Below are 20,835 nucleotides of genomic sequence, written 5' to 3'. Positions count from 1 at the left end.
GTCTGGACTCTCGGGGTATTACATTCTCTCTCCCTTAAGCACATGACGTCCTCGTCATGTGACCTTATAACTGGTTTCAGATCTCCCCCATTTGCATGGCCGATGTGGGATTTGCTTAAGATGCCTATACGCACCCACATTCGAGACTCAGCGTTCTCATTGAGGTTTGTCCCACCATCGCGCTCAGAGGTTCGGGGGTCGGCTCTAATACCACTTGTAACATCCCGCATCGAGCGATAGGAAGAATCGAAATAACTTACTCTGATGGGCCTACTTGAACTTTCCGAGGGTTACTCATTCTTGAGCTTTCCCAGCTCAAACACGCTTAATTCGGGAGTTATTTATCTATATTCAATTCAAAAAATATTCAACTGATATTATTATTTTTTTTTTATACTATTCTCGATATATACTAATTTTTCTAGACTTTCGAAGTATTAAAAAATAGAACTGAAATTAATGTATACCTGCCATCGAAGCTAAGGGCTTTTGTAGTCTACACTAAGATAGTCTGAACATGATTTTTGCTAAGTGCCCAATTCAGGATATGACCCGGCGTGAGTTTAAGGGCTCAAGTTATACCGGTTGAACCATGCTTATTAATTGCAAAGGCCATTGTGTTTGTCACGTGGTGGGTGCTCTAGTTGGTGATTATGCTTTTTAGCTAGACTCCTGCCATGTGTTTTTTATCCTGTGATCTATTTATTTTACTCAATTTAAGCCACATGGTACCTCGAATTAATTAAAAATGTTAATCTTGAGCACCAAGGTCGATGTGTCAATGCTAAAAGATAACCATCTTAATCCTCTGATGATGGATGGAATATTTCAACAATGGAGAATGAATTGGTCCTCCTTATCTAAATTGAAGGGATCGATAGTGGATGCCAAGGTCTTCTTTTTTTGCAAATTCTACTTTAACAATTTATACAAATTTGAAAATTCTATGTCCATTTATAAATTTTTAAGTTCAAAGTCAATAAATTGAAGAGTTAAAATTACTATCAAACCCTTTTCAACAAAAAAGAAATATATTGGACACTTTTAATTATAGTACCATCATAATTATGTGGTTTAATAGAATTAGTCACACACTCTGAAATAAAGTAAAATTTAAATATTACTCTCTTAATTCTAAAAAATATTAGTTGTTGAAATTGACAATTTTGACTCTTAAATTTTTAAGAAAACTTAACTAATTTTATAAAAAAAAATATTTTTAATAAGAATTTAATCTATTAATATGATTGCACTATGAAAAGTAAATAAGATTAAGTGAAGATCAACCACAATACAATAATTTTTTATAAAGATTCGCTATACTAAAACTTACGTACTTGTTGTTTAAGTTAAAACTTGAAAGTTCTAAAGTACCAAAAAAATTTCTTAGTCTTGTTAAAGCTTAAAAAACTTAATACAAAACCCCGTTGCACAACAAGTGGAAGTAAATATAATCTTACTTGAATAAGATACACACCGCATACAAATGAAAAATATAACTCTTGACTCTGAGATTAATCAACTAAAAGCATTTCTCAAGAAAAATGAAAAGCATTATGTGACAATTTGATCTACCAAATCATGCTTTTATACCTAATAAGTTGAAAGGGATTTCAACTGTTACTCACGTCAAACAATAATTATGTTGGTTAACGTTGACGTAACAATGCCACGTCAAGGCAACAGTCGGGGGATGTGGCGAAATGGGTAGGTAAGACCCAATTACCCCACCCCCACCTCCCAAATTTCGCCTCTTTTACTGTTTATTCTGATGTGGTAGTGTCACATCAACATCGATATGAACAAACAGATTAAATCTGTAAGTAGGAATGTATTTGTCTTTTTTTAGTTAAGTAATTTTATTTATTTGATCGATCTAATATTTAAAGGAATATAATATTTTTAATTCTCGGAACAGTTGGTCAACTAACCAAATATCATGGTTGATTCAATACCCTCAATCCATAACATAATATATTGCCTCAAAAGGTTAATTCTATATAGCAATATTGGTCGATTAAATAGATAAGAAATCAAATATATCTTTAACAATAAAGAATCTTATTTTTAAACAAACAAGATTATATTTTTTATATATATTCTCTATTCTGATAAATAATATAAAGTAGCACCCTAATAGCTATATAAATTATAATCATTTCATTAAAGTATCATTTGAATTTGATTTAGGTCCACAGTGTCAGTAAGAATTGTGGTGATCGTGTAGAGTGGTAAAACCAGAAAAGAAAAATGGAAAATAAAGGTTGGTTTTGTAATTTCATGAGTTTCTTCAGGAAGACCTTGGCGTCCGTTCTTGGCCTCTCCAACTCGGATGCGGAGGGCCAACCCCCTCTCCGTCGCCGGAATATTCCATTCACCGCCGATCGATTACGATTCTTGCTTTCTGGCGTTGAAACGCAGGCTGACGTGCTTGAGTCTGTCGCCGTTAAATCCAGCATCGGAATCTTAAGTTCCGGCGAAATATCCATTCCTATTAATGACGAGGGCTCCGGTCTGGAAAACACCGGCACGGTGGACCGGTTCTCTACGTTGACGGAGATCTTAGGCTTCGAAAGCTCCGCAGAGGGAGGGAAAGGACATGATCCGACGACGCAGTTGCTCGCCGGATCAATATCAAGATCACGAGAGAAAATGCCGAACAGGCGAAGAGAGGAACGACCGACGCTGAAGAATTTCCCGCCATTTCTGTCGATTTTGAAAGAAAATGGACGGCCGCGATTCGATATGAGGAAGGAGAGAAAGGATGGGCGGTTAAGGATCCGAAATGTCCGGAACTACCGGCCTGATGTGGTGCGGACTTCCGGCGAAGACGGTCGGATCAGAATGCAAATCTTCGATGCGGAGAAACGAGAAGAAGAAGAAGAAGAAGAAGAAGAAGAAGAAGAAGAAAGGATGAGGACGATGATGAAACTACCATCCATGAAATGAAAGAGGCGATGGCGGAATGGCTAGGGCGGCGAATTGAGACTGCTGGCGGCGGCTACGAGGGGACAGTAAAGATAGCCACCAGCTTGTTTCTTACCCTTTGCGTTCAAGAATAATTTGTGTTCATCTGTTTGATCAGTTCCACACGTACTACTGGAGTGTTAGTGTTCAAAGGAGCAATATCCTGCAAATACAAAAGAGACATTACGACACAGGTATGTTCCGTTTTGTTTAAACAACCTTCTTCATATCAGCCGGCGCCGGCGCCGGTGATGTGGCGGCAAACTTTTCGAATTTGGACTGTAGAGTTCAAAGGAACATGTAATATCCTGCAAATACAACAGAGACATTACGACACAGGTATGCTCCGTTTTGTTTAAACAACCTTCTTCTTATCGGCCGGCGCCGGTGTGTGGGTGATATGTCCTTCAATGGGCGCAGCAAGCCGCCAATCAACGTTGCAATCATGTTTAACAGCCACACTTTTGCATTGTAGAAGTAACAAGAGTGAGATTAGAATTGTTCCGACATTCTAAGAGTGATACTTAACCTACTACTTTTACATTAATATATTATATATTTTTATTGAAAAAATATGTAATATAATATATTAATATAAAAATACTGTTCACTCCTAAATATGACTGACCTTTGATAAACTTACAATGTTCAAAGTGTCATCGAGATTTAACAAAAAATAATCAAGCTCCAACAACAGTCAAATTCATATTTTTACTATTTTTTTATATAATGATTCAAATTTATGTTATTTTAATTATACTTTTAAATTAATTAAATTTAAATATTAAATTTGACAATTTCAATAATTTTTGTAATCAAAATAACCAAATTAATCCAAAATTTTTATTTTTTTCATTTTTAGTTTCTTTCGGTTTTTTTTCAATTTGTTCAATTTTTTTCGATTTGTTCTGTTCATTTTCTTTTTTTCAATTTTTCGGATTTTTTCTAATTTTTTCATAGTTGTTCGAATTTTTTCGTTTTCGATCAATTTTTGGTTTGTTGGATAAATTTCTGTTTTAGGATCAATTGGGTCTATCCACTAAGGATAATGCTGCTGGAATGAAACTTGAACCACACCAGTGCAGAGATGCACCTCCGGCAAGAATAAGCAACTGTGCCAATAACAAGTCCCTTTTTATCTCAGACAAGTATTTAATACTTGCGCTAAAGTGCAAGCAACATCAGGGAGGTACTATTAATACTGGTGGTACGTACTCTTGCATTTATCTCCCAAGGCAACTCACATGCATGCACATATATGCATATATATTACGTATATATATATATAAATATTTCATCTCTCTCCTCATATATTATTAATTTTTTAAATTTATTATATCCGTTAATATAATTTTAGCATTTTTTCTTTTGTATTATATAAAAGTATGTCTTATTTATTGTAAATTTATTTTGCAATGTTAAATTACAAATAATTAATTAGCATAGATGGGTAGATATCGTGGCTTTTGAGCCATGCTCCCCTCTAAAGTTCTCTTTTTTTTTTTTCCTTGATACCCCTAAAGTAGTTTTTTGGCCCAGTGATGGCAACTTGTAACTCTTCTAACTTAAGCATTGATGGCAGCTTGTATTTGTTCCAAAGACCTCCCCTTGGTTTCTGGAACTACAAAAGCGATGAACAATATTGCAAGTACATTGATCGCGCCATAAACAACGAAAGTACCTACAAATCACACAACACAATCAAGTGTAAGTCCTCCACTCTTTATGATTCATCAAAATAACTTTAATTAACTTCTGCTTACAATGATCTTAATAGAGCAAAAAAAAACATATGGTCCTGACGTTAAATTATCCCTTAATGATAGAACGTTAATAGTGATATTTTCTATAATCAACGTTCAAAATCTCCCTAAAAACGAGCTCGGATATAAATTTCCGCATACTTATTAGTCGGTATGCATTAATTTGTAGGCTAAGTTCGTATACTTAATTTGTATACTCGATTTATCAGAATAAGAATTGTTGCATTTCCTTACCGTAAGAACTCCAGCTCATGAGAAAGTTGAAAGTGTAGGATACCAACCACGCTATGAACCAGTTCATTAGTGTTGCCAGGCTTCCTGCTACGCCTTTGACATTTATGGGGAATATCTGCGGTAGCAGCCAAAGTTCATGTCGAAATCATCACATTCTAGAAGGAGACAATGATTCAACAACTTTACGTACCTCAGACATTATAACCCAAGGAACTGCTCCCATTCCCACTGAAAATGATCCAATGTATACCTGGGCAAGAGAAACAGTAATCATCGGTTCATAATTAGGTAAAAGAATTTGAAACATCACTGGTTGAGGAAATTGACATCAGATGAAGTTTTGGTTTTCCAGAGCTCATGGACAGACTTACCAGTATGCCAGTTACAGCAAGTATGGGGGATGCCTTGACCGCAATTTCGTTTTCCTGGTTGATACAATGGTCTTTAAGCAAATGCACACTAGAAAACACCCTTTAATTTGAGGAAAGCTCTCGTAATTAACTGTTTTGGCATACCTTCATATAGAATGAAATCGCGGGTAGGATACAACCTAGGACCAAGCCTGTTCCAGAGACCTAGAACAGAAAAATGAACGTTACTGAGGAAGGAATGGCAGTAGCATACTTGAAGCTAATGGCAAACACTTGGTTTACCAATATCAGGGGTTTTCTTCCAACTCTGTCCACTAAGGTTGCACCTATTGCTGTAACAGGCAGCTGCAAAGAGTAAATAAATGAATAAATAAACCCTTAAACCAATTGTTTTTGTATGAAGAAATATATGCATCCTCTGGGAACACGGCAGAAGTCGATGACCTGGAGACAAGCGTATAGAATAGTTCCAAGGCTAGAAGAAAATCCTGCAACATCATATACCCAATTGTTAAAAGAGTTATTAAAGTAGGTTGAGTTACATCAACATAAGCTTCATTTCCAGAGTTAAGAAGTCTCCTTCGCTAGCTAGGAAATGGAAAATAAAGGTTCAGTCCAGTTATGAATAATTTCCCTTCTGATTGTCTAAATGACTTGCACCAAGCCCATGTACGGTGAGAATGGTCATGAATCAAAGTTCACTTTACCCGCTGACTCAAAAATACTGGCGACATAGAAACAGATTCCATTGATTCCCCCCAATTGTTGACAAACCATCAGTCCGACTCCAATCTGATACAGAGAACAGCATGAAAATAGACTACAAATGGGAAAAACAGTAGTGGTAGAAACTTTTGCAATGAAAGTTACCCTGAAGTGAATAACTAGGAAGTGAAGAAAGAAAATAAATTACAATGACTGAGCGCAAGTATCTTCTTTGGAACAATTCCAGAAATTTGGCTTTTGGGAGCCGCTGAAGAGTTTCTATATAATCCTGTCAAGCAACGATGCAACCCTGTTTAATTCTTCTGCAAACTGTCTGAAACACTCAGTCAAAACACTAAAAGTTAGAAATTTGAATAACGAACTTGGATTTCAGCTGCCTCTTCAGATATATCAGCATCCTTGCCTCTCAGTTTTTGTAGTGCAACTTCAAAATCCTTTTGATGCCCCACTTTTGCCTGCATTTGAGTTCGGACTTTTGTCAATGTGTGTCTTTCCCTCTGTAATACAACGCTACAAAATAAAGCTATTTTCTGTTTTTTCTCCTCTTTTCTATATCTTACCAACCATCTGGGAGACTCTGGAATGAAAAAGAGACCGAAAAGAAGAATGGCACATGGAACTAATCCTGCAAGGATTCAACAAGTCGGTCTTAATGTATGCCTTGTAGTTTCAAATTTGTTTTTTCTTTCACCATGCCAAAGTTATTGGCAGTTGAAATATTTTCTATTAAGCTCTGTTATTTCACCAGTTAATGCTAAAGCCCTCCATGTCAGCACTGTGCCGATTATATAGGCGACGGAAACACCAGCAACAATCATGACCTGCAGGACAAGTAGGCTTAGTGTCATACTTTGTTTTTCATTTATCTTCTCTTATTTGCATGAGAAAGCCAGTACTCCCACAAAAATCTTTGGAACAGTCTCAAATGGCAAGTGTTCCTAAACAGGGATTCTCACTCATGTTTTTAATCTGATTTTTACCTGATTTAGCGCCGTCAAAGCTCCCCGCAGATTCTTGGGTGCTATTTCAGCTACGAATACAGGTACCTTGTCATTCACAAAATTAGGCTTGAGTTCGTAAAAACTATGTGATGTTCATAAAATTTATTGCGAATCAAATCAAATGGCATCCAGAACTGGAAAAAGAAAGAGAATTTTACCACATAGGAAAAGGCTCCCATTCCATATCCTGTTGCCAGTCTCCCAATGTCCAGAACAAGAGCCCCCTTTTTAAAAATTATCCAAGACAAAACGTATATTGTGTCACTCTGTTCTGATATACAGAAACACTTGGCTATGCTTGGAAGAAGGCTTCGCAATGAATGAACGCAGATTCATTTTCTTTACTTTGATTTTCTTTTTGCAAATCCTAGTTCCAAACATTGGAATCAAGTAGATGCAGAAATTACAGAACAATAACACTAACCTCAGCGAAGTAAATTGCTAGCCAGCCGGCGACGCAGAAACCGCTTGAAACTCTCATTCCCTGCTTAGATTTGAAGCTCGAAAGATCATTATCAGTGGTTAATTTTTTCGCAGAAGAGCGAAATAAGAAGGTCCTTACCCCTTTGCGACCGATGAAATCAGCAATCGGTCCACTAGTAATCGCTCCAACCATTGCACCGAAAGTCAGTATGGAACCGAACAAAGAGTACTGCAAGCAGATTAATCAACACAAGAGTTCAGAAAAATACTGCTCCCACTTCAGATTTGGTACAATAGCCTTGCGGCTAAAACATCCCCAAATTAAGAAGAACTAAAAATGGCCATGGATATAAAAGATCTGAAGTTGGATATTAAGTTCTTGACCTCTGCAAGCGACAGATTCAGATCTTCGGTAATAGCGGATTCCGTAGGCGAGGAGTAGCCTGCCTGAAAAGCAACACATCGCAAACAATCAGCAGGCGTCCGCCGCCGCGAGGAAGCTCACGTGCGTTTTGCGTTTTGCGTTTTGCAAGATTCTGTTGGTTGAGGCATTAATGGAGATGAGGTCAATAAGAGCATCATCGAAAGTGCTTGCAACTTACACAGGCTCCAAACGCATAAGAACCACACACGGCTACGAAGGTGCTGAGGTAAACCATCCACTGATGCGCCGTTCCGGCGCCATCCGCTTCCTCCTCGTCGGCCGGTGAACGCTTCACCAGCGGCTCTCTCATCTCTTCCCGCGAGCTGTTTTCGCCTTGCTCCTCCATCTCCATCTCCTCCGCGCGGCTCTCTCACGTCACGTTGATATGCTGTCACGTGAAGTCGGGAGAGGCGAACGTGCGTCGGATAGCTTGTAGCGTAGTTATTATTACAAAGCCATAAAATACATTGATTTGGATTACATGTACCGACGTATAAATTTAATGATCGGTTTAAATTTTATTTAATGATGAGGTTCGATCAAGCTCGGACGAAGCCTGATCTCGAGGTAATAACGATAAATTTCATAGATCAAATTTTATCATTAATCATTAAATTTCTTCAATTATGAAGTTTAATCGAGTTTTATAGGCTTTATGATATGATGAAACCTGATTAAGCTCGGATGAAGCTCGATCCAAAGGAGACAACGACAAAGTGAGAATATTTTCAAATTTGGATGTTTCCCATCATCTCCGCAATAATTCAGTTGTATGTACTTTTCAAATACAATTGGAAGGGGGAATTGGATGGTTTGTTATTTAGTGGAACATTGGAATGGGCAAGTGGGCTATTGTGACCAATAGCGTTCCAGTCTCACCAATAGTGTTCCAGTCTCTACAGCCGACTCGCCATGCTGTTTGTTACTGACAGGTGAGACGCTGCTTTAATCATTGATTTTTGTAGATATTTTTATTTTTAGTAATTTAATATTTTTATTTATTAATAAAATATTTTAAAATATAATAACACACGTGCTGACGAGTCAAGATCTTGTCTCTCCGACTGAAAACGAAATGTTACGTGTGTGTATATATATATTAATTCTTAATGTTTAATTTTAATATTTATAAAATTATAAGTATTTGTTTAAATAATTAATAATATTCTTTATAAATTATCAATTATATTTTTTAAAAATATAAATATTTTAAATTTAAAAAAAAAAATCATACAACACCAGGCTTGGGGTAAATGCAAAAAGTAGTTTGAAAAAATATAAAGAATACTTTCCTTTACTGTTAGTTATTCTTCTCAAATCCGTCTTCCTTTGTTGACAATGAATGCCAAACGGTGATTGCGATGATTATAAATAATTATTTATCTTCTTTCTCTATTTTATTTTTCTCTCTTGTTCTTAGTTTGTAGCTGTAGAAGTTAATTAAGATGGTGACAGCGACGATAATAGTGAAGGTATTTGGTCATGGTATAGATGCCCATGACGACGACAACAATAGTTTGCATTTGCTCTTTTTTTTTTTCTACAGGTTCAAGATGATTAGATTCTAAATAAATAATTTCACCCACACACGCTTTTCAAAAAAGAACCCAGATTTGGGTTCATTGTTCATCCCAAACCCAAATTTGGATTCAAGATGAAATGTTTCACTTTTTTTTTTATATTTTTTTTTTCTTTTTTTCTCTTTTTATTCTCTTCAAACCCAAGTTCGAGTTCAAGATAAAATTTCACTCACATTATCCCTCTATATCACTCTATCCAATTTCTTCTTCTTCTCCTCTTTTTTTTTTTTACAATTTAAATTTGAGTTCATCATCAACGCTAGCAAAGAGTTTCTAGGTGGGGTATTTTTTATTTTTAAATATGAGTAGATAAAATGAAAGATAAATTGATAATTTTATTCCTTTATTTAACAATACAAGTGTTTGTTGCTATTTCTCAAACATCAAGAATTTCTTTCAATTTTACCAAACCCCAAGGGTGTTATTTGCAATTTATCCTTTAAAAAATTGTAAACACTTTTTATACATAACAAAAAAAATTATAATTTTTTAAATAATTGATAATTTATAAGGAAGTATCATTAATTCCTTGATCAAGAGTACTTATATTATGTGATAGTCAAAAATTAATATACAAATAACATTATCATTAAGGTAATATTTGTTAAAATGAGTAAGATAAAGTTTAAATATTTTTCAAATTAAGATATATAATACAGTCAAGATAAGTGCGATAAGCATTGCAAGAACTTTATCAAACTATTTGTTAAATTTTTTGAAACGCACTAAAGAATATATGCGTAATTTTTTCTTATATGTAAGGTTCAAGATAAATTTATCTGAAATACGAGATAGATGAATATCTAAAAAAAGTCTTAAGAAATTATGTAACTTCTATTTCAAATGTCACAAAATAAATTTAATAAACACAATAAAAAATATTTTAATCTAAAATATTTTCAGTATCTCACTTTTTTCCATCTATATATTGATTAACAAACACTTCATACGACAATAGTTGACATTATCCCTTTTTTTTTCCATCTTTTTTCCAATCAATGAATTTCAATTAGTAAAATCTGCCTTTTAGATGTTAGAAATGTCTATATTCCCAACTAAGGTTATATCAGGCAAATTTAAATTTTGTATAAATTTATTATATATATATATATTATGTATTATATGGTGTGTTATATCAATATAGATATACAATATATATGTCAATATAAAATATCACCCTAAGTACTGTTAAGATTGAATGCTGAAATAGCATTTTCTTATTTTTATATATGAAAATTGCTAGCCAGCCGGCGACGCAGAAACCGCTTGAAACTCTCATTCCCTGCTTAGATTTGAAGCTCGAAATATCATTATCAGTAGTTAATTTTCTCACAGAAGAGCGAAATAAGAAGGTCCTTACCCCTTCGCGACCGATGAAATCAGCAATCCGTCCACTAGTAATCGCTCCAACCATTGCACCGAAAGTCAGTATGGAACCGAACAAAGAGTACTGCAAGCAGATTAATCAACACAAAGAGTTCAGAAAAATACTGCTCCCACTTCAGATTCGGTACAATAGCCTTGCGGCTAAAACATCCCCAAATTAAGAAGAACTAAAAATGGTCATGGATATAAAAGATCTGAAGTTGGATATTAAGTTCTTGACCTCTGCAAGCGACAGATTCAGATCTTCGGTAATAGCGGATTCCGTAGGCGAGGAGTAGCCTGCCTGAAAAGCAACACATCGCAAACATCAGCAGGCATCCGCCACCGCGAGGAAGCTCAAAATTCATGTGCGTTTTGCGTTTTGCGTTTTGCATGCGAAGATTCTGTTGGTTGAGGCATTAATGGAGATGAGGCCAATAAGAGCATCATCGAAAGTGCTTGCAACTTACACCTGTAACACCTCCAAACGCATAAGAACCACACACGGCTACGAAGGTGCTGAGGTAAACCATCCACTGATGCGCCGTTCCGGCGCCATCCGCTTCCTCCTCGTTGGCCGGTGAACGCTTCACCAGCGGCTCTCTCATCTCTTCCCGCGAGCTGTTTTCGCCTTGCTCCTCCATCTCCATCTCCTCCGCGCGGCTCTCTCACGTTGATATGCTGTCACGTGAAGTCGGGAGAGGCGAACGTGCGTCGGATAGAGTGTAGCATAGTTATGATTACAAAGCCATGAAATATAATTGGAAGGCGGGGAAGCTCCGCGTGCGGAGGTGGTGGGTATTGATGGGATGGTTTGTTATTTAGTGGAACATTGGAATGGGCAAGTGGGCTATTGTGACCAATAGCGTTCCAGTCTCGACAGCCGACTCGCCAAGCTGTTTGTTTTGTTACTGACAAGTGAGATCCAGCTTTAATCAATGATATTTGTATATATATTTTTATTTTTAGTAATTTAATATTTTTATTAATTAATAAAATATTTTAAAATATAATAACACATGTTTCTCAGACACACGTACTGACGAGTCAACATCTTGTCTCTACCGGCAGAAAACGAAGTGTTGTGTGTGTATATATTAATTCTTAATGTTTAATTTTAATATTTATAAAATTATAAGTATTTGTTTAAATAATTAATAATATTCTTTATAAATTATCAATTATATTTTTAAAAAATATAAATATTTTAAATTTAAAAAAAAAAATCATACAACATGTGGTTTGGGGTAAATTCATAAAGTAGTTTGAAAAAATATAGAGAATACTTTCCTTTACTGTTAGTTAATTAGGTTGAAATTTATAAGATGATTAAAATATCTTTATATTTAATCTTAATTCCCCCCCTTTTTTTTTATTTCTATGTTCACCATGAATGGCAAACAGTGATTGCGATAATGACAAATAACTATTTATCTTTTCTCTCCTTGATTTCTCTCTCTTGTTATTAGTTTATAGTGCACAAGTTAATTAAGATAGTGACAACGACAATAACAATGAAGGCATTTGGTCACAGTATAGATGCCCACAATGACAACAACAATGATTTGCATTTGCTCTCTTTCTTTTTAAGAAATTCTATTCGCAATCAAATAAATTATTTTTCATAGCCCACGTCTTACCAAATCATTTAATAATTTTAAAATACATATTTTATCTCTTACAGTCCACAATCCACTCTCTTCTCCGATCATCCTTGAATGCCGGCTATCACCTTTTGTCTTTCTTTCTCTCCCGCACCATATACAAATACAAACACATACATATATATATACATGCCATTGTTGGGTCGGTCATATGGTCGAACCCACACACACAGATATATATATATACACACACACATACAAACCCACCTATATATACACACTCACACTCACACAGACCTATATATACACATACACACGAAAATGGGTCGCGGCCATGGGACTGCCCCGACTGATGGGTTCCATGACCGCGACCATGCGTGCATGTGTGTGTATATATATGTGTGTGTATAAGTGTGTTTGTGTGTGTGTGTGTGTGTGTGATGCGGGAGAGAAAGAGAGACGCGAGATGGTAGCCGGCGATCAGGGGTGATCCGATGAGAGACATTGTTAAGATGGGTTAGCCATGGCAGCTAACCCACCGCGATTATCACACCAGGTCGGTGCCTTGTGCGATCGTGGCTACCACCATCATGGCTGATGGCGGCTGTGATGCCGCCATCATCGTCGAAGAGAACCGAACCCCGAGATTCAGGGGGTCCCTAAACCCCGAAGTTCGAGGGTTCGGGGATCCCCTGAACCTCGGGGTTTAGGGGGTCCCCGGACCTCATCACCCCGCGGTGGGTCAGCTGCCATGGCTGACCCACCTTGGCAATGGCCCTCGCAGAGAGAGAGAGAATGTGTGTGTGTGTGTGTGTGTCGGTCATGGCATTGCACATAGAGAAAGAGAGAGTGTGTGTGTGTGTCGGCCACCATGGCCCGCCACCGTCGAGAGTGGTTGAAGAGATAGTGGGTTGTGGGCTGTGTGGAGTAAAATATGAATTTTTAAATTATTGATGGATTTGGCGGGAATGTGGGCTATGAATAGAATTTTCCTTCTCTTTATAGGTTCAAGATGACTTGGTTCTAGGTAGGTAAAGCCCGAACTTCTAGGTTATAAAAAAAAAAAGGCTTAATGTATTTTTTAATTCCTGGACTAATAAAAAAAATGACTTTAAGAATATCAACTAAATTGTGATCACTATTCATTCCTGAACAAAATAATTTATACATTTTTAGTCTCTGTTGCTAAAAGGGACGTTAAATTTTACCTCCTCGGCACTGCCACATCACACCACATCATAAATACGTTGACGTTGCTGGGCAAGGTCACTTTCAGTCTTCTCCATTAATTAATTAGTCATTATTAGTGCAGGTGAGGTGTGAGTGATTAAATTAATAACACCTAAGCTTGAATGCTAAGTATGTGATTAGCCAACAAAATTACCTCTATTAAATACAATATATTAATATTAATATTACTTAGTAATCCCTGCTAGAAGCTAGCAAGCAGCTACATAATTCGATCAGATAGAGAATGAAGTAAAACCCAGATGCCATGGCCATCATCTTCGACGGCACCACGTATAGTAGCAACGCCACCAGCAAACACAACCCCACAAATATGGTGGTCGCCCTCGGGTCCCTCCAGGTCACTAGCGCCTGCACCCTCTCTTCCTGCGTCGCAATGTCCCCCAGCACCGTCTGTAGACACCCCCCGATGTTCCTCAGCTTGTCGTACCCCACTCTCACAACTTTATTCCCGCTTTCGCTCGATTGAACTCCTCTTCCAGCTCGTCCTTATCAATGGCCTCCGCCATTAACAGCTTCGGATCGAACTGGGTCAACAACTCTCTCTCCTGAAATCAGTAATTCCACGCTCTTACCACGAACACGTATAATGTCAGGGCGGGGATGATTAGGTTCGGGTACCACACCAGCATCACCACCAAGGCGTGCACCAGCATAGTGTCGCTGGGTTTCCTTCAAGCATGCATGTCATTCACCCACTTCACCACACCATCCACCCTGGCCACCACTCTGATGATCCATATCCAGTTGGCCCACACATTCTGCATGCTGAACCCATGCAAGTCCGCGTCCAACATATAGTTCACTACTTTCCGACAAAGCGGCGGCTCAGACCGGGTCAAGTGGGCGGCCGCGATCTTCATGGCAGCATTCCTTAGCATCTCCAGTTGAGCCAGGCTAAGTGGGCGGATATGCCTCTCTCTCTCTCTCTCTCGTGGCCATGGCCCCTGGCAGGGAACCTTGGGTTCCCTGACCTAGCCACAGTTGGGTCAGGGAACCCAGCCCCCCATGGTCGTCGTCAAGGAGCCCAGTTATGGCGGCAGCCATGGCTGGGTGTGTATATATATATATATATATGTGTGTGTATATATATGTGTGTGGTGATGTGGCAGCGCTGACAAGGATAATAAGAGTGACTTGGCGTGACGTGACAGTGTTGACGAGGCAAATTCAACGCCTCTTTTAACGACTGTTAAGGTAGAGACTAAAAGTGTATAAAATTATTTTGTTCAATGATGAATAGTGAGCACAATTTAGTTAATATCCTTAAAGTCATGTTTTTTATTAGTCTAGGGACTAAAAAATGCATTAAGCTTAAAAAAATAACTATATTCTGAATAAACAATTTCAAAGAACCTAGATTTGGATTCATTGTTCATCCCAAACCCAAATTTGGATTCAAGATGAAATGTTTTGCTTTTTCTTTGATCTTTTCTTCTTCTTCTTCTCTCTTTTTATCCTCTTCGAACCCAAGTCTAAAGTGTAAGATAAAATTTCACTCACATTCTCCCTCTATATCACTTTATCCAATTTATTCTTCTTCTTCTTTTTTCTTCAAATTCAAATTTGAGTTCATCATCAATGCTAGCACAAAAGTGAGTTTTTACATGAAATATTTTTTATATTTAAATATAACTAGATAAAATGAAAGGTAAATTGATAATTTTATTCCTTTATTTAACAATACAAGTGTTTGTTTCTATTTCCCAAACGTGAGGAATTTCTTACAATTTTACCAAAGCTCGAGGGTGTTATTTGCAATTTATCCTTTAAAAAATTATAAACACTTTTTATGCATAATGAAAATATTTATAATTTTTTAAAGTAGTTGAAATTTATGAAGAAGTATCGTTAATTCCTTGATCGAGTACTTATATTATGTGATAGTCAAAAATTAATATACAAATAACATTACCATTAAGGTAGTATTTGTTAAAATAAGTAAAATAAAATTGTATTAAGATAAAGTTGTAATACTTTTCGAATCAAGATATAAAACGATCGAAATAAGCCCGAGAAGTATTGCAAGAATTTTATCAAACTATTTGTTAAATTTTTTGAAATGTACAAGAAAACACATGTGTTATTTTTTCTTATCTGTAAGATTCAAAATAAATTTATCTGAAATGTGGGATATATAAATTTATCTGGAAAAAGTCATACAAGAAGTTACGTGACTTCTTTTTCAAATGTCGCAAGATAAATTTAACAAATAGTCTGAAATATTTTTAATATCTCATTTTTTTCGATTTATATCTTGATTAACAAACACTGCCTATGACAATAGTTAAATGGGCGTTTTAGATGTTAGAAATGTTTATATTCCTAACTAAGGTTATATCGAGCAAATTTATGAAAATTTTGTACAAATTTATTATATATATGTTATGTTATATCAATCTAGACATACAATATGTCAATATAAAATATCACCCTAAGTGTTAAGATTGAATGCTCAAATAGCATTTTTGTATTTTTATATATGTATATTATTTCTTTAATTTTTAATAAGCTTATGTAGTTATTTTTATGTGTATCAAATGGTTGGGCTTGCTCCAACAACCCACATGGCACGGTGGATTATGGGCCAGGCTAGTTGGATCCATAAGCAAATTTACAATTCTCAATATAATAATTTATTGTATAGTATAAGCATTGTTTTAGTGCATTATTTGAGATTTTACACATTATAACTTGTAAGTTATTTGTATTTTGTGACTCTCTTATTGTTAACATTTATTGTAATTTGTTTGTTATTTGTATCGTTTGAATGTGTATTAACTGAACTAATTGGATGCACTCACTAAATAAGCACATAAATATTTGTGTACGGTCTAATCCCTCTTAAAGAAATTTGAATCTCAATGGACGAAAAAGTCGTTATAATCCATAAAAGCTAATTCAAATTCATCCAATGAACTAACACGACACAATCCATCAAAGTTTGGGCACATCTCGCTATCATGCAAACTCGTAAAAAATGAGTTAAATTCGTTCAACATGCTCATTTAACACTTCTTATTATTTTTATATCTTTTTCATCGGTCAACAATTTTCATTATTAGAAATAATGGGTGAATCACTTCTCTAATTTTTTCACTATATTAGAACTTATTTTATTTAACGTTTTATCCAAGAACTAAATTTTAAATAATTATTATCAAATATCACTTGATAAATTTTTATTTATTTTTTTTACACCTACTTAACATTAGCCACTTCTCTAATTTACTTGAAGGTGTGATCTATCTCTATAGAGGGTGAGGATGAGGTGTTCCAACTTCTCAAGTTACAATGACATTTAATTCCAGATGTTGACTTGCATCTTCCCCTGTACAGCTATAAATGCTCATTAAATTTTTGTACTTTAAAATAATTAAATCATTTTAAATTTCCTTAATTTGGAATAAATACAATATGGAAGCAAAAATATCCCAAAAGCATCTTGATAAAAAATATAGAAATTACTTTTCGTATTCAAAACACCGTATGTACTAACTATAACTATATTACATTCAGTCGAGTAAAATAGAGAGCGAGAGAATAGAACATTCTAGTAAAAAATTATTTGGCTAGAATGAAGAAGTGGAATAATTCATTTCCTATAAATGATGAAAAAGTTTTTCATCACAAAATTAATGGTAAGTCTCTCTAATATATTTTTATATTTTTTTTCTAATTATATAATGTCGTATATATAAATTTATCGCAATTTGTCACCTACCGTTGTTCTCTTACTTCCAATGCAATCACTTAAATTAATTTTATTTAAAAGTAAATAAATTTTAGTTTTATTCAATATTTATGTAATATTTTTACCTTAAAAAGTAGAAATAATTTTTTTAACATGTATAGAGTAATTATATAACTTTTTGGAATTATATATTATTTTTATAAAGTAAAATGACATTTTTTTCTCAACTAATTATTTTTACTATTTCATTTTATCAAAATAAAGACGTACTAAACATGTCATCCCCTTTTCCTTTCCATTTAAGATCTCTTTGCCACGAGTTCCTGACGACAATAAAAGAAGTAATCCATCTACTGTGGTGCGATGATTTTTTTCTTTCATAATTAGATTTGGACGATTATTTCTATTATTAGTAGTTTACGATTCCAGTCCATCCTTAATATGACAAAATTTTGAAGGTTCAATTGTGATTTAACCCGTTATTTGGTATCAATCAGAATTATGCATCGAGAATAGAAAAGAACGAGAAAGAAAGGGAGCATTGTAGCTGATATCGGATGTCACCATATTTGAAAAGAAAGAGAGACCATGAAGGAAAGCATTTTAGATATTTTAAAAAATGTAACTATTTCTATACGATGGTAGGTAAAATGTGACATTAATATAATAAAATTAAATAAGCTATTTGTTATTTTTTCAAACATGAGTAAGTCATCGGTATCATCCATCACTTATTTTAAATTCATAAAATTCAAAACTCTAAACTATTTATATATATGTATATGTATACATATAGAAAGATACAAATTAAAAAATAAAAAGGTAAGTCGCAAGAAATGAATGAAACGTAAGTTGGAATTGAGGCCACCAACCACCAAAAGATCCCAATACATGTTCCCCAAACTTAAAACCCAATCAATCCATCATGCAAATCTTGAACCATAAGTGGCTGCAGTATTTTTCATTTTAGAAAAATAACAAAAGAACCCATTAAAAATTGTTAAATATGATTTAAATATAAAATTAACATATTAAATACTTATAATTATAATTCTTTTTAACTCCCGTTCGAGTGAGATTCTCTCTCCTAATGGTATTTAGAGTTGACTATAGTGGGGTTAGTTTCTCTGATTTAATATTATATACTCAAATTAGTGGAATAAATTAATAATGAGTAATAAGAGTCTATTAGTTTGTTTGTGAAGATTTTGATGTTTATATAGGCGATGCAATTTGAGAAACTCCGCATTATTTTTGAGATTTATAGAGTTGAATATCTTGAATTAGTGGCAAATTTGACAATCTAAGATTATTTATGAGATTCTTGCACTAGGGAGTATCTTGAGTTCGTGACAAATTCATTGGGTTGAAATTGTTTTTAAATATGATTGTGTCGGGTTATACTTATCCAAGATTAGGATTCAAAAATTAGATTCTAATGCTAATTCTTCAAATCTAAACTAGATGAAATGGCACGTGTTTGTTACTTATTTACTAAAATATGCGACAAAATAAAATTAATTATTTTTAGAAATAACTTAATGATTTTATTTTTTTGAATGTTTCTTCATTGTTATAAATTGACTTATATTGTTTGAGATTATAAATCTAAAAATAATTTATTTTTAGATTGATATACACTATTAGTAATATATATATATATATATATATATATTGGTGATCTTGCTTGTAGATGAAAACCAATTGATGCCTACATGATGAATTCCTTGCTTGGGGGTTTTGCCAAGTGGGTCTTGATTGCAATTAATTACCTTGAGATAATTTTAATATGATTCCGACTCGTATTGCTTTATGATTGAATTCCAATTCAGCATTGCCAAACACCTACCTAAATTAATACATTATTATAACTAAAAGTAGAGTGGGTAAGACTGGTAAGTTTATGTCTACATTAGAAAATAGGATCGGTTTCGGATTAAAATATCACTTTAATTTAAAATTCAAACCATCTTAATTTAGAAAAATATTCTTTTCCATTTTTGGTTTGGTTTCAGTCTAAATTGGAAACTAAATATATATCGGAAAGAATATTCTGTCAAACTGAATAAATCGAACATTTGTTAAAAATTCATTCGAATAAATTCTCAAACTGAACAAATAAAAAAATTTAAAAAATATAAAAAATCAAACTAACCAATAAATAAAAATAATAATAATAAAATACAAAAACAACGTCATTTTTGACATTTCAATTGATTCGGTTATTTTGTTTTTTTTTTTTTAAATTCTCAAACTGAAGATGTTTGTTTGTTTGTTTGAAACTGAGAAAATAGAAGTCACAGAGCCGTAATAATCAATGTCAATGGAGGATGAGGTCGGAGACCTACCTATGGGGCACTCCTCTGGACTTCTAATTATGATACAATTTATTATATGCCTCCACATTACATCGTCGGTTAGTCATGGCTGTCGGCCAATATTTTTGTTTTTCTATTTTTTAATTTCGAAATTTAATTGATTGTATTTGACCCGAAGGTCTTGGGTCAAAATTTATATGGTTTGTGACCATGACCCGTGCCCAATTAGGAGTGTCTAAAACAAAAATAATACTATAAAAAAAATTATTATTTGTGGTTGATTGGATAGATGAGACATTTCAGTCTCTCGCTCAATTTAATATCTTATTTTAATTATTATATCATTTTTTTTTATCTAACCACGAGAATATTTGAATCGTTTCGTTTAATATATCTACTTTCATTCGAACACAATGTCATCGTCAAATTATTTAAAATTCATAAGAAAATAAATAATTAGAGAGCGTTAAATAAGTTTTTATATAAATATTCCGATACTTAAATCAAATACTGAAGAGTTAAATATCGCATTGAAACCAACACCAAAAAGGTACATTTTCTAAAATAAAAGTCTATTTTTTTATAAAAGAGTCTTTAAGTTTTGCTAAAATTAAGATTTTCGTGTCAAAATTACTTTCAAACAAAAAAATTTTATCATTTGCGTATTGTATAAAACCCCAATTAAGAAAAATGACATCTTTGAATTAAAAAAGTTATTTTAAATTTTTATACTTTTTTAATAAATTTTTGCACACAACGTAATAATATCATTATTCTTTTAAAATAAAGATATTTTGAAAGTTTTACTAATTGGACTCGTTCAATATTATTCGAAATTATTATCTAATAAATTTACAATATTACCGTTATTACATCATTATTCTCAAGTTTCTCGACAGCTCATTGGACTTTTTTTATTTATTCTTTTTTAAAATTAAATTATTTTAAAAAATTTACCAAGTGGACCCACTTAACAATAATCGACATTAAATTATTTTCTTAAAACATAACCGATAGGTTCCCGGTAAAAGTGTAAAACATATCCATTCTTATTTTATTTTCTTATTAAACAAAAATTCTCGACTTTATTTGATGATTTTCCTGGCTGCCAAACAGA

At 34.1% G+C, this 20,835-nt stretch overlaps 1 protein-coding gene across 3 annotated transcripts; it reads right to left on the bottom strand.

Moving 5' to 3' along the window:
• Positions 1-4,511: 4,511 nt before the first annotated feature.
• LOC127798500 (sugar transporter ERD6-like 7) lies at positions 4,512-11,569 on the bottom strand. Of its 3 annotated transcripts, none has more exons than XM_052332105.1 (18): positions 11,325-11,569; positions 11,096-11,158; positions 7,625-7,714; positions 7,487-7,546; positions 7,221-7,286; positions 7,042-7,107; positions 6,807-6,882; positions 6,622-6,686; positions 6,424-6,516; positions 6,249-6,329; positions 6,043-6,127; positions 5,780-5,823; positions 5,618-5,680; positions 5,480-5,539; positions 5,336-5,389; positions 5,155-5,214; positions 4,965-5,079; positions 4,512-4,648 (listed from the first exon to the last, which is right to left on the bottom strand). In XM_052332105.1, the coding sequence occupies exons 1-18, from the start codon at positions 11,502-11,504 to the stop codon at positions 4,533-4,535; spliced, it is 1,437 nt and encodes a 478-aa protein (XP_052188065.1). In that variant the 5' UTR covers positions 11,505-11,569; the 3' UTR covers positions 4,512-4,532. The 3 variants fall into 3 exon arrangements, with proteins under 3 accessions (XP_052188065.1, XP_052188066.1, XP_052188067.1); XM_052332106.1 differs by lacking the exons at positions 11,096-11,158; positions 11,325-11,569 and adding exons at positions 7,870-7,932; positions 8,088-8,440; XM_052332107.1 differs by lacking the exon at positions 11,325-11,569 and having other exon boundaries at positions 11,096-11,246.
• Positions 11,570-20,835: the final 9,266 nt, after the last annotated feature.

This window comes from Diospyros lotus, chromosome 3, assembly GCF_014633365.1.
Source record: "Diospyros lotus cultivar Yz01 chromosome 3, ASM1463336v1, whole genome shotgun sequence".
Taxonomy (NCBI): Eukaryota; Viridiplantae; Streptophyta; class Magnoliopsida; order Ericales; family Ebenaceae; genus Diospyros; species Diospyros lotus.
The sequence above is the reverse complement of the archived record's forward strand: the minus strand, read 5'-3'. Positions and strand labels throughout refer to the sequence as shown.

What these genes read in the sequence shown, in the direction of transcription:
- LOC127798500 (XM_052332105.1), bottom strand. Translation starts at nt 11,504, where the DNA reads ATGGAGATGGAGGAGCAAGGCGAAAACAGCTCGCGGGAAGAGATGAGA. An exon ending in ATTTCATCGGTCGCAAAGGG is followed by an intron (nt 7,547 to 7,624) that starts GTAAGGACCTTC and finishes AAATCTAAGCAG; the next exon opens with GGAATGAGAGTTTCAAGCGG. An exon ending in CTTGGGTTATAATGTCTGAG is followed by an intron (nt 5,080 to 5,154) that starts GTACGTAAAGTT and finishes CTGCTACCGCAG; the next exon opens with ATATTCCCCATAAATGTCAA.